General features: G+C 45.9%; 1 protein-coding gene across 2 annotated transcripts in view; it reads left to right on the top strand.

The window, feature by feature from the left end:
- Positions 1-8,949: 8,949 nt before the first annotated feature.
- TCTN1 (tectonic family member 1) overlaps positions 8,950-18,228 on the top strand; it is a 14,426-nt gene continuing 5,147 nt past the window's right edge. The window contains exons 1-10 of one of the 2 annotated variants that reach the window (XM_087828576.1): positions 8,950-9,157; positions 9,938-10,058; positions 10,788-10,918; positions 11,995-12,146; positions 12,331-12,418; positions 13,718-13,827; positions 15,160-15,180; positions 16,512-16,646; positions 17,186-17,311; positions 17,695-17,782. In XM_087828576.1, the coding sequence (XP_087684702.1) occupies positions 8,950-9,157; positions 9,938-10,058; positions 10,788-10,918; positions 11,995-12,146; positions 12,331-12,418; positions 13,718-13,827; positions 15,160-15,180; positions 16,512-16,646; positions 17,186-17,311; positions 17,695-17,782 (1,180 nt within the window). Of the gene's footprint in view, positions 9,158-9,937; positions 10,059-10,787; positions 10,919-11,994; positions 12,147-12,330; positions 12,419-13,717; positions 13,828-15,159; positions 15,181-16,511; positions 16,647-17,185; positions 17,312-17,694; positions 17,783-18,228 lie in introns of those variants that run through there. The other variant, XM_087828577.1, reaches the window with a different exon arrangement.

Raw genomic sequence — 18,228 nt, 5'->3', positions numbered from 1 at the left:
GTGGAACCTAAATTATTGAGAATTAAGGTGGACTCTTTGAGAGTTTTATCTCCTCTTTTTACCATGTATTTTAAAGGCTATTGTTTTAAATAACGCCACCATCTTTAAAAAGAAAAACCTCAAAGAAGCTAGGATCAGGTCATGAATATTATTCTGCAGTATGCATAGTAAAGAAACTGAAGTACACAAATCTAGTAACACCTTCAGAATTTATATCCTGGGAGGCTTAGAGGCGGCAGTCTGGAAAGAAGAGCCGTTTTGCATAGTATTTAGGAAAATTCGAGAAAATGTGACATGTCCCTGTTAGAAGGGGGGTGGGGGAGTGGGGGTGGGTAGTAATAGAGATCCAGGCACAGCTACTGCAAAGTGTTTCAGACTTTGTCGATGGTTCTGCCAAACTGAAAATAAAAAATTCCAGGCCCCAGATTTATTTGCCCCAAATCTAATTTTCTTTAGGACCCACCTGCTTAGGTGGCAGGAGAGGTCACGCAGTACCAAAGACTTGCAAAGATGACGTCTTTTCCTCCCTCCTTCCACAGCTCCACCTCCTCTTGTCCAAAGGACAGCCCTTGGCAAGAAAGATAGCTCCCCTACTCTTGCTTTTTTTAAGCTCTCGGCTCACCCCTGACAAAGACATCACAGTAGCCTTTTCCAGCTTTTGACTATTACTTAAAGCAACCTTCCTCTGAGATTATTTAGGTTGAATATTAACTAAATTTAGTAAGGAGTTTGTAATCTAATGAGAAGATGCGCTCACCAAATGTGTGTAACATGTTTGTATGTGTGTGTGAATGTACATTCAGGTTATACACCGTGCCGGGGGTGCTGTACCTAATCTAGCATTTGCATACCTCTCCACCCGCTTTGGTACCACGGCCCCTTCACTAAAGGCCATGCTCACAGCTGCCTTGGGGCCTTAGCACTTGCTCTTCCTTCTACCTGCTAGGATGTAATTCCTTTATCTGGACATCTGGGCACACAGTAAAATGAATGAATGAAAGAATGAATGAATATCTCATTGGATCCTAAGCTCCCCAAGGGCAAGGATCATTTGCCATTGTATTACTAGAATCTAATGCAATCCCTGGCATTCAGTAGGGGACCTCATAGATGTTTGTTGAGTAAAAGAAGGAATAATTGAATAGGAACCATGAATAATATAAAAAGTAATGCTTTTTGAATAAATGGGGTTCACAAATAAAAGAAAGTTGAGATTTGAGGCAAATGATCCAATTTGGAATAATTTTTAGTTTTGTTGAAACATAAACACATATCACCCAGAAGCACTGGTCCTTTTCAGTTCACTTTTTAAAAAAATATATGTTTTTATTGATTTTTAGAGAGAGAGGAAGGGAGAGGGATAGAGAGAGACATACCATCAATCGGCTGCCTCCTGCACGCCCCCTACTGGAGATGGAGCCTGCAACCCAGGCATGTGAGCTGATCAGAAATCAAACCAGTGACTTCTTGGTGCAAGGGTTGATGCTGGACCCCTTGAGCCACGATGGCCCGGCTCCAGTTCACTTTTGACAGACTGTAGTTACTCTTGGGATTCCCATCTCATTCTTTAAAATGATTCTGTTTTTATTCCTTTCTTAACACATCTAAAGTCCTGCCAACCATCCACTCCAAGCACTTTATTCTATTATCCTAACTACCATCATCATTAGACACTTTTGCAGTTTACAATGTGCCAAGTACTCTGTATGTTTCTGTCCTTAAGGGTTTTCATCAAAATTGGACGGAATAAATCATTTCACGTAGCAGGTGGCATTTTGTCAAATATGTAGACCAAGAAAAGGTCATTTTCGAGATAGAAGAGAGAGTGATCCCCAAGCATGCAATCACGCCTTGCTATTTTTTATGGCCCACAAGAATTGGACAGCGCCCAGAAGCGGGGGTGGAGGCTTGCGGATCCTCTGCTTGGCATTTCTGCCTGTGCCAGCTGTGCTAAAGGTTGTTCTCTCAAGCACACACACACCACTATCAAATCCCAGCCAGGCTGTCAGGTAATTCTACCCCAAGGACAAACTTTTTAAAATAGCATGTCAACCCCTATCCCTTGCCTCATCAAACTTCTTCAGACTGCTCCTGCCTTTCATTTTCAGGGCATATATTATTAATTTCTGTGTCACTCCCAAGGACAGGTTGGATGAGATGAGCAGGAACTTAGGACATAGCTCTGAAGCTGGTAACCTCTGCTCTGATGGGGCTGTTGTTGTCACAGTTGAGTTTCTTGCAAATGAGTTTCCTGCAGATGAGTTGCTCACCAAAGCACAATGTGAACACAATCCTTTCTCAAAGCTCCTGTGCACTTTTTGGAAAGCAGAGGAGACAGGGCAGGGCCGCAGGTTCCCTTTGAGTCATTTATTCCAGAGCCAGCTTTGAAAAGTTTCACCATGGTGGGGAAGCCAGGAGAGGGTTCTTTGGAAAAACAAAGCAAAACACTTTTTCCTGCCCTCTCCAGGGAGCACAACTCACTTTTGACATTTCACTAGACTTCAAAAGCCCTACGAGAGTTCTCTTCCTTAACAGAGTTACATTCTTAACACTACAAGGATTCCTGGGAGGTCAGTTGTCACTCTCAGAGGCAAAGAAGTTGTGAAAATACCATTTGTGTTCCCAGGGCACCTCCACAGCATTAGGAAAGAGCTTTGCACTGGAGTTACCCTCAGCTCCTAAAAAAAGACAAAAAAAAAAAAAAAAAAAAGACATGAATTCCCTAGTGAGATTTTCTGCCAGACGGGTACACCGATCTTGTCTGATGTCTATTTGCTAACCTATTCAAAAGGAGCACTAATTAGTTTATGGCAAGTTTCTCAAACCTTGGCTCTACTGACATTTTGGGCCAGATTATTTTTTGCTGGGGCGAGGAGGGGGGTGTCCTGTTCATTGGAAGGGGCTTAGCAGCATCCCTGGCCTCTACCAGGTGCCAGTAGCGTGCCTCACCTCCCCGGTTGGGACAACCGATAAAGTCTCAGGTATTGCCAAAAGTCCCCTAGGGAACAAAATTGCCCCGGTTTAGACCCACTGGGTTGGACCAATGCCATGCATATAAACGGTCGTTGGTGGAACACTTGTTATGTCTGAGGCTCTGAGCTAAGGACAAAAAAAGCAGTTGGTGCCTTGGTGGCCATCACAGAGCAGTAGAGGGTTAAAATTAAGTGATTCCACAGAGAATATAAGCGCCACAGGATGAAACAAAGGAAGAGTGTGGGTAGGAGAATGGGACCCACTGGGGCCAGAGAACACAAGGCACCTCAATGAATGCAGAGTGTTTGCAAAAAAGCATTAGCCTAATGCAGCTCAACTTTAGGGATGAATAAAGAATAAAGAGAAATGAAGCTAAGCAAATAGTTTAGGAACTATTAGTCCATAAAGAGGAAGAAGTATTGCCCTAGCCGGTGTTTTGATACCAATCAAAGGCACGTACCTGGGTTGCAGGCTTGATCCTGGGCCCCGGTGGGGGAGCGTGCAGGAGGCAACCCATCGATGTGTCTCCTTCACATCGATGTTTCTCTCTCTCTCTCCCTCTTCCACTCTCTGAAAAGCAATGGAAAAAAATAGCCTTGGGTGAGGATTACAAAAAGAAAAAAAACAAAACAAAAACTGCTGAAGGAAAACTTCTGACCTCTCCCTTTCATGCTTTCATGAGGTTTGGGAAAAGATGCTAAGCCTGTTGCTGTGGCCTGACCTTTGGTTACTCATGTTTCCTTCTTCTCTACGGGGAGCCTGTCCTTATGGAGGAGGCTTGCAGTCCCCCAGCCTGTGACTGGGTGCATCAGTGTGACCCAGGGGGGGACTGACTGCATGATGAAGCCATGTTCTCCAGTCAGCTTTATCAATAAAGCTGAGACTTTAAAGCTCCAGCTGCCTGATCCATACATCTACTTCTCAGTTGGATTTCAAATGTGGAAAGGCTGAGAAGGGTGTGATTAATTATTACCCCCATAACCCCCCAATATGTTCATTTGCTCTTAGGGGAAACTTTTGAGAGGCAGGCATGAGGACTGACACCTGGGGGCTAGCACAGCACGTGGAGATCAAGTTTCTGATGTAGTCAGGGCTCTAGGCTTAAAAGTAATTGTGGGCCAAGTGGGTTCTTGACCCGGGGCAGTTTGTAACAGCTACAGTTATTCAGCAGGATTTTAACTGGCAGAGGCCTGAGTACAAGGGCCTCTGGGGCAGGCCTTGACCTAACCCCTGTGGGTACAGCTGTGACCTCAGCAGGTGGCTGGAACAGGGATTAGGTTATTGGGAGGAAAGTCTTTCTGTCCTAGGGAAGGCTTACCTTAAAGAGGGCAGAGCTTTAGATTACAGACATTTAGGTAGAAGGTTTTTGCTCCTTGTAGAATATCTTTCAGCAAAGCTTTAGGCTGGGCTTTATACAGGAAAGACAACTAAATCATTCATATGTGACAGAAACTGGAATAGAATGATTCCTTCCATAGTCCATTTTTTTAAATATAAAGAATTATACCTACTTGGGCTGAGGGGAGGGGAATTCCGGGGGAAGTCATATGGGCTTTTCTTTTTTACTTCTTGTCAAAGGCACAAATATTCTGTCCCCACCACAGGGGGTTGTTGTCCACTGAGTATGACAACAGAGTGAGTTGCGAATCAGAAGTTCCTTCTTTCACCCGGCCGGCGTGGCTCAGCGGTTGAGCATCGACCTCAGATCCAGGAGATAGAGTCTGATTCCTGGTCAGGGCACATGCCTGGGTTTCGGGCTTGATTCCCAGCAGAGGGCATGCAGGAGGCAGCTGACCAGTGACTGTCTCATCATTGATGTTTTTTTCTCTCTCTCTCCCTCTCCCCTCTTCTCTCTGAAATCAATAAAAATATATTAAAAAAAAATTTTTTTACTGTCCTCTCTTGGTCTCATATCCAAATTTGGGGCAATTTTTTTTTTTCCAAAGAAGATGTTTGGCTTAAAATGTGGGGGACATTTTGAGAGTTAGCTCTGGCCTATAATTCCTCATTCTCCTGCCCCACCATTCCAACACCCCCTTTCTGCACTGGCGACTATTTCAGTGCCCCTTGACCTCCCCAACTCTTTTCTCTGCATGGGGAGCTTATGAAAACACCCTTTTAAGTGCAAGTAAGCTTGAAAAATTATTGGTATTCAGTAGCGATCTTCAGAGAGTCATTTTTGCTCAAGAGGGCACTCTATTTTTGAGCAAGGACCCCAGCTAGGGCTTGTGCCTCGCACTAGAACATTCATATCAAAGATCTTTGAGGGTGTGCGGGGAGGTCCTCTCAGCTTCCTTGAATGAAGTCCCAGATCTGTTGCAAACTGTTAAATTCTAAGAAGGCAAATGACAGCGTGTGCTTGACCACTGCTGTTTCCCTGGTTCCTGGCACGTAGGAGATGCTCAGTAAATATTTGCAGAGTGAATGATAGAGCCAATGAAAGAATAAATAGAGATAAGGGGTTTTTTAATCTCTTCAGAGTCAGCTGTGTGACTTTTTGGTGAGGAAGGCTGCCACCTGCAGGACGAAAGTGAAACTGCAAGACTCAGCCCTGAGGAAAACAGGGTCAACTTCAAGGCCAGGCGACCTGAGAATCCATTGCCTTCCCTTCACTTTAGGCAGAATTAATCAACATCATTTTGTCCATTCCAGTTAAGGAACCCTGCACCCTTTCTTGAATAACATTTTCAAGCCTTTGGCATGCTTTATAAGTGCCTAGTGTCATGCCACGCACACATACAATTTTGTGATAGATACCAACCCATATTATGCCCCATTTTATAAACAAGAAGTCGGGGATTCTGGGGATTTGGAGATTGGGTCCGTTCCATCCATATTTTTCACAACTGTGGGCACAATAACTCTGAAGTTTCCAGGACATTCCAATTTTTGCACTGTCTTCATAACTACCTGCATTCTTGTCACATTAGGGGCTCCTTTTGGGGTATGGAAAACATGCTTCAGCAGTGTGAGGTTGATGCTTTTGACATATGCTCACCCCATCTTGTATTTGCTTTTCTTTGGTCTCCACAGCCTTTCCAACCAACTTGGGTTTAACCAAAGGTACAAGCTGTAGCAGAAGCAAGCTGTAGCAGAAGTGCCTGCCCCCATGACAGGGCAAAAGGAAGCAGGTTCAGGCCTCGAGTAAGGGGTGAGTGAAAGCAGAACCATCTAAGGGTCCTGAGGACAATGATGAAAACATGTTTATGGCACAGAAACGGAACTAGAAGGGGGTGGGGGGAGCAGGGCTCCTCAGTGGTACCAGGAGGCCAGCTCACTTCCATATTTTGAGGCTCTTTGTCTACAAGAAAATGAAGAATTCATTTCTCCATTTAATATTTAACAAATGCTTTTGGCATCTCGGGATTAAAACGCAGTGTAAATGTGCCGTTACAAGATGAATCAACAGAGTGAAAAGACAACCTATGGAATGGGAGAAAATAATTGCAAAACATGTATCTGATAAGGGGTTAATATCCAGAATATATAAGGAACTCCCATGACTCAATAACAACAAAAACCCGAGTTAGAAATGGGCCAAGGACTTGAACAAACAGTTTACTAAAGAAGATATACAAGTGGCCAGTAAGCACAGGAAAAGATGCTCCGCATCACTAATCACCAGGGAGATGCAAATCAAAACTGCAGTGAGATATTACCTTACAGCCGCCAGGATGCTACTCTCAATAGGACCGAAAATAACATGTTGGTGAGGATGTGGAGGAGTTGGAACCCTTCTGCACTGCTGGTGGGAATGCAAAATGGTGCAGCCATTATGGAAAACAGTATGGATGTTCCTAAAACATTTAAAAATAGAATTACCTATGATCCAGCAATCCCACTTCCAGTAGATATCCAAAAGAATTCAAAGTAGGATATGGAAGAGAGGTTTGTAAACCTATGATTCTTAAAAAGCCAACTAGTTTATTCAAGCTGCAGTACGGTCCGATAACAGGATGCAAGTTTAAAGTTGTCTGGTAAACAAGGAATTCTCATTTTATTCCTGTGTGTACATGTCTGCAACCATATTTATTATTTCATTTTCAGAAAAGGTCAAGCTTGTAAACTGGAGACCTTTCAGGAATGTGAAGTCTGTTCAAAGAGTCCTTCTGCCCTCATAATGTTTCAGAAAGCAGTTGAGGCACCTGGTAGCTGTCAAGGCACACGGGGGACGGGGAGAGGAGAGAAGTTGAGGATTATTTTCTTCTGGGTGTCGATTTAGGAATCCATGACTGGACTGCTCACTTCAGTCAAAACGGAGAACCAACCCTTTGTCCTTGCACAGCCTTGAATTCCCTGTGGCTCTAGGCAATCCCTCTATAAAACTTGATGGTTCTGCCTCCCTATTTGTGAAATGTTTGGCTCAGATGAACAAAGATGGATGGATACACTTAGTCATAGGAAAAACTGGACACTTAATTTTAGACAGGTCAGAGGCCACGACGTTAGCAACAATAACAATAGTAACAATAAAAAACAATTCACCCCCAACCACACCAAAGACCTAGACCATGGTTAACGCTGCCTGGTAAAGTCAGCCTTAGCTATTTTTCGTCCTAGCTACTTCTGTCATTGGTTTTCAGGCCCCTCGTGTGCAGCAGCTTCCAAGTGCAGAATTCCAAAACGCTGAATTGTCTTGACTGCTCCCAACGTTGGCACAAACTACAAGAAATCGAGAATGCCAGTAATCCTGGAGAAACAGATGGACATCTTTAATCACAAACATTTACGCACGACCCAAATGCTGCAGTTTTGGACAAAATATGGAAATCTTAGCCCTTCCATCCCGATGAAGGAACCTACCAAGGAGAAGGAAGGGAGACAGGATCATCTGGGTTGAAGGGTGAAGATATGGGTCACCTGTGAAGTGAAGTTTCATTGTCCCCAAGGTTTGCAAACAGGTCTGAGTTGATGCAGCCCTCATTTTGATTTTGTAAACTGTCACAAAATGAGTTTGGAGTCATGTGCCAAGTGTTTGAGATTGATCAAAAGGGATGGTGAGATTATTTCCTAAACTGCAAAGCATGAAGATGAAAATGTTAGAGCCAAAGGGCACTTTATCAAAATCTAATCCAACAGCCTAGAATTTCAAAACAGAAAATAGGACACAGTGATGCACAGATATTAAGGGATGGAAAAGGAAGTACCTGGAAGTAAAGAAGAGCTTTAAAACAACAACAACTGTTGGACTTAGAAGTCATGAGACGAAGGTTTGGAAAATATAGGGGTTTTTTTAAGGGCAGCCTTACATCAGTTATTAAAAGTGGTCCAGATATTCTGTCAGATGTGAAAGTAATCCTTTGGGGGGGGGGGAGAAAAAAATATATCTGTTTACACATTTGATACAAACAAACAAACAAAAGATTAAGCATGAAAGGCTCAGCCAACATCCCTAAGTCTTGTGGTCCCCATGCCATTTTGTAGATGGACGTTGTTTTACCTTTTAAGACCTACAAGCCATTCTCCTTCATTATGGTCAATGGTTTTTTGCCTGTAAAAAAGTTAAGTGTTCCTTTGTCCCCCTGCTATCACAACGCGGTGAACGGAAGTTATCTGGCGACCGCAGGCGACACATCTAAAACAAAAAAGGCAAAGCAAGGTTGACAGAGTGTGGGAAAGCGAAGATTCAAGGATGGTGATGTCACCTCCGTGCTCCTGCAAAAGTCCTTATTTAGTAGCCTTAGGAGAGCGGTTCCGAAATGTGTCCCCCAACCGGTTGCGTCGCCCCGCCCAGGCCCCGCCCTAGCTCAGACCACGCCCACAGTCCCATGGCCCCGCCCACCTCCCGGCCCCGGCCCATCGCACAGGCCCCGCCCTCGTACAGGTCCCGCCCACCTCTCCCTGGCCCCGCCCCCAGCCCCCCCAGTCTCGCGTAGCCTCTCAGGACACTTCCCGTAATGCCTCGCGCCGGCTGCCGTGGTTGCCAGGCAACACGCGGTCCCCCCCCGTCGCCGCCCGCCCGGGTTTCACCGGGCGATGGGGCCGCGGCGCCTCCCGCCGCTCCTGCCGGTGCTCCTGGCCTGCTGGGCCTCCGTGAGCGCCCAGGCTGGGGCCACCCCGGCTGGGACCACCCCGGCGGTGACAACGGCGGGCCTCAACTCCGTGGAGCCAACCCCGACGACTCCCCGACCCGCCTTGCCCGCTAGGCCCTCCTCCGGTCCCAGGCCCACCCCGGTCACGGACGGTGGGTACCAGGTGTGGGTCCCGGGGCATCCACAGTGACCCGTCCCGGAGGAGGCAGCCCGGGAGGCTGTCGTGATGCTGATGGTTAAGGCGTATCGAGCACGTGCTTTGCGCAGGCATCCCCAAGGGTTTCCAGGCATCCTCGCAACCACCCTGAGCCGCAGCTATTTGCCAGACAGACGAGGAAACCGAGGCTCAGAGAGGGGTCCGTGGGACAGTAGCAGATCTTTGAAAGTACTTTGCACAACATTAATGCTAAAGGTACTAATGAATGAAGTCCGAGCAGCTTTGCAGCCAAAGACGAAATTAAACGGACCGTTTCTAGACAGCTGTGAAAATTAAATGCATAGGATGCACAGAACCCTGATTCCTGGTGGGTCCTTCCACTGAATCAGGAGCCCGGGGACCTGCAGCATTACCCTGGTGGTGCTTCTGGCCGGGCAGGTGATTTAGCACGCTGGTTCTTAAACCTGTCTCAAGTATCAGCAGCACTGGAAAATTTCTGAACAACGGAGATGTCTGGGTTTCGCAGTCAGCGTACCAAATCGGGGTCTTTGCAGGCAGAGCACAAGCTGCTTTCCCAGTGAGCCAGATGATTTGCCACTTTGGGGAAACCCCAGACCGAGGAGCGCTCAAACTGACTAATTTTCACTTCTCCCCAAGTGCAGTAGCAAAAAATCAGATGGACGTTTGTGCGAAATGGGTTTTTGGTGCCTTGCAGTGGCAGGGGGCAGTCACTACCTGCTGATTGTGAGGCTCTGCATCCTTCCTCCTCTTGTAGTTGCTGCTTTGTGTGTCTGCGACCTGTCTCCAGCACAGTGTGACATCAACTGCTGTTGTGATCCCGATTGCAGCTCGGTGGATTTCAGTGTCTTTTCTGATTGCTCAGTTCCAGTGGTCACGTAAGTTTGTGACACATGCAGTTTTGATAACATTGGATGAAACCTGATTTCCTGAGTTTTGCATCCTTCAGAGGCCATGCTATTCAAACCAACATGTAGAAGAGTATCTATCCCTTATTTGCATCCAGCCAGGTGACAGTGCAGACAAAAGAGTAGAGAGAGTATACTTTTTAAAGAGTATAATTTTTCACATTTTTGTATCAGTGAATTAGTGTTATTTATAGCCTAGGGTGAAAGGTGCAGTTTAATTTTACAGCTTTTGTTTTGGACTCAGTACCTGTAACAATAAATTAAGTAGATAGTCAGGAAAGCTTTGTTTATACTTTTCTGCTACGCAAATCTCCCAGGAATTCTCACAGTTCACATTGTGATAGAAAATGACATTCCCAACCTATTACAGGGTAAAAAAAAGAATCTCTTCTGAGAGATCTGTTTCTCGTAATTCAGATTTCAAAGCTTTTTGAAAAAACAGCAGCACTTAAAGAAGTTAATTTATTCAGGATGGGACCAACATATTCAGAGATAGAATAATTATGTAAACATTTCAATTCAGTTTTAAGAATGTAATTTATAAACTTAATTCCAGTCAGATGGGAGAGGGATTCAGTTCTAACATCACACTTTCGTAAGTATCCTCCATGTAGTAGTTAACATAGCACACGGTACAAGTTAACATAATACACAGATTGTGTGCACATGCCTTAAGACTTTGTATTTTTTTTTTTTCAGGGGTGATAGTCAGTTTTGTAGCCAAAAAGCAGCCATCTATTCATTGAATTTTACAGCAAACCCACCTCAGAGAGTATTTAAAATTGTCGACCAGATCAATCCATCTATTTTCTGCATTCATATTACAAACTGTAAGTATTGGATACACTTTGTGAAACTCTAAAATTTTTTTTCTTAAAAGATCTTATATATGGGGAAATGTCCAATTTAGTTAGATTTAAAGCAATCTTTCTGTGGTCTGGCTAGGGTGTATCTTCTGAGGCCATCTCACAGGAAACTGCAAGTAACTTTATAGACCTGTGGGCACACACGTTTTCTTTACAAGTAAAGAAACTGCTTGTTTAGTTGACTTTTGAGATCTCTTATTTCAAAAGTGTTTATGATATGTAGACATGCATAGGAATATAGATTTATTTAGGCACTGAGGGTTTTTTTTTTGCTTTATTTCCTCTTGGCTTAATGGTTGGTTTCAATTTCCTTTTTTCTTTTTTATTTTTACTTAGAATATTTGCATGAAAACAGGATCTTTATTTTTATCCGAGCGTTTGGCTCAAATAGGTGTCTCGATCCAAATCACAGGTAAAGTGCAAAATGTTAGCAATATCAAAGATCAGAGAGACATTTATAGTTGTATCGGTTAAGCTTTATCATCTTTTCAGAATGTCTTTATATTTTGGTTTTGTTCCCTTATAACTGAAAACTTAGGCGTATGCTCTGCGATTTGTAACCTGGAGTAGTGACTGGTCAGTCGTTGTCATGTTCTCTGACATAACACCAGCCCAGTGAACCTACCAGCCTGTTCCCTTCTGCCTTTCCCATGAACAACACGTAGTCTCCCGGACACCGGAGGTGGCTGTGTGAGGGCAGACACAGGGTCTTTATCGGGGGAGAGCTTCCACTTAGAGGTTTATGTAGCGGGCTCCTCGGTCCATGGGCTGGAGAAAGTGGTTTGATTACTCCTGGCTTCTGTTGCGCTGTTTGTCTGTGGCTTTAGAAACCGTTGCTCCCCACTGTTGGAGAAACAGGCCAGGCCTGAGGATACTGATTATTTCATTAGATTCAAGAAATCCTGGGGGAAGTAAATATAGAGACAGTTAATTTTTTTCCACATGTCTTATTGCTACTAAAACTGTTTCAAAATATTATATATGTTGTATATAATACACATGTATTTTATACTGATTTAAAATGCTTTTTCAAAAAACAGATAAACCTGCATTATCCTTTCTTAATCCAGAAGAGCCCGATGAAAACAATTTTGATAAGTTTATGAAAACATTTGATGGTTTTTCATCAAAGGCAGCATCAGATGTTTCTTTAACAAAGGAACCAGATCCCCCAGATACTACTAAATATGAGGTGAGCCAAGAACGTGTCTGTCCAGCCTGTTGCAAATATCCTGCCATTGTAAGTTATCTGTTTTTTTTGCTCATTGCTGTGTTCCTGATGCCTGAGATGCTGCCTGGCACGTAGTAGGTGCCCAGTAAGTGTTGGATAAACATCTTAATAACATCACGGCAACTGTTGGCTGTTCTCTTTGCAGTATGGGGCTCTTCTGCAGACGTCACATTCATTTTTGAGATTTCCTTCCCCCCTTACATCATCTCTGTGCACCGACAATAACCCTGCAGGTGAGAGAGCGGGCAGGTTTCTTTCTCCTTGAAACAGAGTTTGTTTAGTTTAAGTTTGTAGTAGCCACAATGAAACAGACTTCATAACTAGAAACCGAGAGTCTTAAGAGTTGAAAGCAGCCTCAGAGGTTATGGAGTTGGGTGCCCAAGTCTTTCCTTCCACAGGCAGCCCCTGCTTGAGTACCTGTTGTGATGGGGACTCCCAGCCTGAACCAGCCCACCCAGCTGTTTAACACCTCCGGTTGTGGGGAAGCTCGGCTCACTTAGGTGGTGGTGGAGCCTGGATGCGACCCACCCAGCTGTCTCCCACGGGCCCTGCCGCTCCCTCCTTTCAGGAGCATCACAGAACCGAGGAGCCATCCTCTTGGCGGTGGGAGGCTGCAGGCCTGGCTCTCCCGTCCTGAGGCAGCCTCACCGGGAAGAAGCCAGCTAAGTGATGGACGATAGAGCTTGTGGCTGGATGAAGCATCATTTGATACGTGAAGGAAAATGTGTTCTGTTGAAAAGATGCTTGACCTTGCTCACAACAGCACCAGTGTAAATTAAAACTGAGCCGAGGTACCATTTCCGTCGAATGGATTGGCAGAGCTTAAGAAACATGGGCACTCACCTGGGTAGCTGGTGGGACATTGGTACAACCTCTGTGAAGAGCAGTTTAGCAACATGTATAAAAATTGCAAATGACTGTGCCCTTCGATCCAGCCATTCTTCTAGGAGCTGGTCCTACAGATACTCTGGCCCACATGCAGAATGATAGATTGTAGCATCGTTTGTAAGAGCGAAGCTCGAGGCAACTTAAGCGTTGGTGATGGGGAACTGGTTGAATAAATTATGGCATATCTATATATAATACTAATTATTCCTTAAAAAGGGAGAGGAAGCCCTTCATGTCCCAAGACAGGCTGAACTCCAAGGTATATGGTTCAGTGAACAAAACAAAGGGAAGAATATATATTGTGCATTTGTTTCCAAAAGGGGAAAGAAATACTAAAAATATATATAAACATGTTTTTATTTGCATAGAATATTTCCAGAAAGATACATGCTAATTGTCTGTGGGGGGCTGGGGGACAGGGGCCCGAGGGAGACTTCTTCTCTCAATACCTTTTTGTGGCTTTGAAACATATTACCTATTTGAAAAATAATTTTAAATCCTATTTTAAACATGTTGTGTATCTGTGTCATAATGCCATTATTTTGCAATTTTACTTCGATTACAATTTTTTAGTTACCATTGGACAGTTGAAAATTTCCTTCTCTTTTTAATTTTTTTCCCTTTGGGGACGTTACGACTCCCAGCCTTTTTGGTGAACCAAGCTGTTAAGTGCACCAGGAGGATGGACTTGGAACAGTGTGAAGAGATGGAAGCCCTGAGCATGGCTCGTTACAGCAGCCCTGAAATTCTGAGGGTAAGAATTATTTTGAAGCGAAGCTGATTCATTAGGTTTGTTTTCTGTTCTTTGTACCCTTTTAAAATATGACAAGTGTAGAATAACTTCAGTACATGATTGACACTCAAATTTAAAATTTTCTCCAGTTCTTTGGTAGACTGATACCAAACACACTGGGGGAAAAAAATCACGTAAAATAATTTCAATTTTTATCTAGTTAGTTTTTATCTAGTTAGTTTTATCTAGTTATTTTGCTTTTATTAATTTTTTTCTCTCTGCTTTCACTCATTTTGGTGGTAGCCAATAATGTCTGTCGCCTGAATAAAAAAAAGACATTAATAACCAAAAACTTTAGAAATTGTAAAAACATCTTAATGTCTGTGACAGAAACAATCATATTAGCACCAAGGAGAGATCTCACTGAGAAACAGACCAAAAGAGGGTAGAAAATCCACTGTTTGGTTGGCAGATGAAATAAGCAACCAGGAGAGGTGGTGAAGAGGCCCCTTCCTCCTGGTGGCAGTGACCAGAGCCTGACCTGAATACATGAGAGAGGCCCCTGGCCCGTTTGGTAGATGACTGCAAGGGGGCTGCAAGGGGAGAAAATGTGGGGTTTTTTAGTGATTAAAAACCACATGATTATTGTGAAAGGATCTCCTGATTTTCTTTTTCGGGGGGTGGGGAAGGGTGGTCCATGGCCTCAGTATCCATCTGGGCTCCAGTTTTCAGAATCAAGTGTAACCTTTCCTCCTCCCCCTCATAAGTCAGCCATCAAGGCCTGCGAGTTCTTCCAGTGCTCTGACATCCCCGTTTTCTGGAAGTCTTCCCTCCGGCCTGCAGGCACAGGCCTCCCCAAACATGCCCCCTCACCTCCCTCCCAAGGCCCCAGTGGCCTAAAGGGGGTGCCTGTGATTAGAGAAGGGAGCTGTGCTGAGGAGGCGGGGAGGCCAGGCGGGAGGCTGTGAGAGAGACGGTGTCCTGCCAGTGAGCACAGTGCAGGGAGAGTGACTGGGAGGACGGGTCAGGTCGCCCTCCCGGGGCTGTGTCACTGGCGACCGCGTGGAAACGCCTGGGATTGCGCTAACGCTGGAGGCTCCTGGGCCTGGCTGTTGGCCGGGCCCTTCAGCGTCCGCTCCGGAGGAGACGGGGGTGGGAGGGAGCATAAAGGTGCCTCTTAGATGATGACCTCGAAACAAAAAGCTGCAGACGGCGGGTCTCCACGGAGGGTCCTGTTTTCCTCTGTGAAGTCTTTAATACGATGCACAGGCCCTTTAACCCACAGCCTGAAAAAAGCAATAAAAACGCTCCTTTTGTTGTATTCAACAAAATCTCTTGTTTCTTTCTGTCTAGGTACCTAATTCAGAAACAAAGGTAAGACTATTTTTTAATGGGAATTTCGTTCTTAGCCCTCCGAGCCTTCGGAAATAACATACTTATGATCAGAAGGGACCTTACTGCCAAGAACAAAACACCGGTCAGCAGGCAAGCAGAAGGGAAATGGGGAGACCCCTCCTGGCCGACCCTTTGTGTCACACGCCGGCGTGACTGGCCCTGTGCTTGCCAGCGGCCCTTGATAGCTTCTTGGTCTCCGGTCAGGAGGGCTGTCGGAAGAGCGGGACGCTTCCCCCAGGGGTGGGCACACCCGGGTCGGACCGAGCATCTCAGTGGAGCTTAGGGGTCGAGTCGTGGGCAGGCTCTCCAAGCCTTCGGCCCCAGCCCAGGGCTCTGCCAGGCTGGGGGGGCGGCCAGCGTCTCTTTGTGGATCTGTCAGGGAGGCAGAGCGTGGACCCACCTCTTATTGTTGGGTCCGTGCCCCGTGCCTGCCTGTGATACAGCCGTGGCCTTGTCGTAGTCTCCCAAGGTCTGTGGCCTTGGTCTGCTGTATTTAGAACTCAGCTCTGCCAGGACTCGCTTGTGTGCCATGCTCCTCAGTCCCCCAAGCTGTCAAGCGGGTGATGAGCCTCGATGCACATGAGGAGCCCTGTGCGGCATCTGGCACACAGGAAGCACTCAGGACAGCGATGCCTCCCGTCACTGATGTCACTAAGTCTCTGGACACACACGTGCTTGAGGTGGATATTTGAAAGGAAATAGGCGCGTGACTTTGAACTTCACACTACTGTGTGTGGGCCTGGGTTTGCTCTTCTGTGAAGTGGTTTTCAAACTTGTTTTAGTTACGGGGCTTTTTCAAATGAAATCTCAGGCAGAGCTCTCCCTAGGGTGTAACACGGATTGAATCGCAACTTTGGCATATTGGGACGATGCTATAACCAACTGAGATACCCAGCGAGGGCCCAAGTTTTCTTTTTTAAAAGCAGCTTCCAAGGTCTGTTAGAGATTCAGGAATTAAAAATTGAATCCCCGTTAAGTGAAGCCCCTGATGATTGCTTGGAACCATTGTCAGTGTCTGCTGACCCATCAGTGAGAGGTTACGTTATGGCCCCATGATTTTATTGTTAAGGATGCTTTAGTTCTTCAGTCTGGGCTGGGATGTGATTGAATGGGACATGCAGGAAGCCAGCCCGCCCTGCCGCTTTTATTCCCGTGGCTGTCCCAGGAGGTATCGATAGACTAGTGATCTGTAGCCTGCTTCCCCTGCTTGGCAGTGCATCAGTGGAGGTTTGTTTCAAGTGCTTTGTTATATTAACCTGTTCACCTCTGTTGCGGTGTCCTCAGTAATCCAGGCCTCCTTTATGTCGCAGGTCCCTATCACTGTCCAGTCCATCGTCGTTCAGTCTCTAAATAAAACGCTCACCCGGCTGGAAGACACGGGTATACTGGAGCAGGCTCTTGTCCAGGCTGGGACTGTTAAAATCTGCACCAACGTCGTCCTGGAGGTAGGTGCCCAGTTTGGCTTTGTAAGCTTGACCTATTTGTGGCAGACTCAGATTGCATGGTCCTGGGTTCACCCGGACGCCCTCCACAACGGGGCTCTGGCCCGCGCGGTGGGGTTGCTTTTCTTGGCCTGGCCTCCTGCTTGCCTTTCTGCTGTCCCATCAGGGGACACTTCTCTGTCTCTGAAATAATCATGTGGCCCTTTTCTCCACAAACCCAGAGACTTACAAGAACACATCACAATTTGTCGTTTGGGCCATTGCTTTGTTTTAGTGTTTCCTCTGCGGTGATAGACTGTTTATATCCTGCCCAGACCGGCTGACTTGGAGCTTATGTAACTGGGTACAGAGAGGCTCACATGGCCCTGATCGTCAGCAGGGGTGAGGCTGACTGACATCACGCCTCCCGTAGGAGAGAAGGGCCTCAGCAAGTGGAGAAGTAGGAAAACATCTGCCTTCTGTATATCTTTTGTTAGAGTTATTAACCCAGTTACGGAAATGTCACAACAGCAGGTGACTTCGGAGTGTCGTCTTGTTTTTAGGTGAAGTACAGTCTCACATACACGGATGCAGGTGAAATAACAAAAGCTGACCTCTCTCTGCTCCTGGGGACAGTCAGCCACGCAGGGCTCCCACTCCAGCAAAAGTTTGAAATTCGTTTCATCCAGGTGAGTGTGATACGTTTTGTACAAGTATTTCATTGCCAAGTGAGAAGAAATCCTAGCTCATTAGCAAACAAAGACGCTCAGCTTGGAAGTGTTGCCGCATCTACCCCCTCGTGCTGAGCGACGCTTGCGCAGAGCCCTGGGGTTCACAATGAACGAGGCAGAGGCCTGTGTCCTTTCCCCGGGACCAAGTCCTTGCGGGGAGCTTGTTCTTTACCGGCGGATGCTCCTGCCTTCGGCAGGTACAGCTCTGGTTCTGAGTAGGGGAGAGATTGTTTCATTGGTCGGTAATCCTGGATTTTATTATGAGAAGCACTTCGTTTCCCCCCTGCGGCGTCCTCATTAAAGTGAGAACTATGTGGGGGCATTTCTGCATTGTCTTTCAGCAAAACACAAAGCCAGTTCCTCTCAGTGGAAACCCTGGTTACGTTGTGGGGCTCCCGCTAGCTGCCGGATTCCGGCCTCACAAAGGGTATCCTTTCTGGTTCCATGGAGAAGGTCGATTTCGCCGTCCACGTGCGTGAGCCGCGCATCTCTACCACCGAGGGTCCTGTGGGCTGGGGGACCCATCTCGGCCAGAGCTTCCTCTGGGTGGCTCTGGCGAGGGGTGGTTCTGGCCGCACAGCAAGTGGGGCTCCTTGGGGACTGGAGGTTGGGGATGAAACAGCATGACCCAGGAAAATGTCAGTGTTTTATAATGAAAATCTTATCACTGAAAAGCTGACAGACATTTAGATGTATTTCATTTCACAGAGAATCAAACAAATGTAAGCGATTTTTGAAAATTTGGAATTAATTTTGAAGGGCCAGTTTCTGAAGATTTTTTTCTTCTGAGGATCACTAATCAAGGAAAATAGTTATAAGTGTTGTACTGTCTCCTGGGGAATAGCTGTCAAAGTACCAGAGGCCCAGAGGAGAGG

The sequence above is a fragment of the Miniopterus natalensis genome, chromosome 20, assembly GCF_054644295.1.
Source record: "Miniopterus natalensis isolate mMinNat1 chromosome 20, mMinNat1.hap1, whole genome shotgun sequence".
NCBI lineage: Eukaryota > Metazoa > Chordata > Mammalia > Chiroptera > Miniopteridae > Miniopterus > Miniopterus natalensis.
The sequence above is the reverse complement of the archived record's forward strand: the minus strand, read 5'-3'. Positions and strand labels throughout refer to the sequence as shown.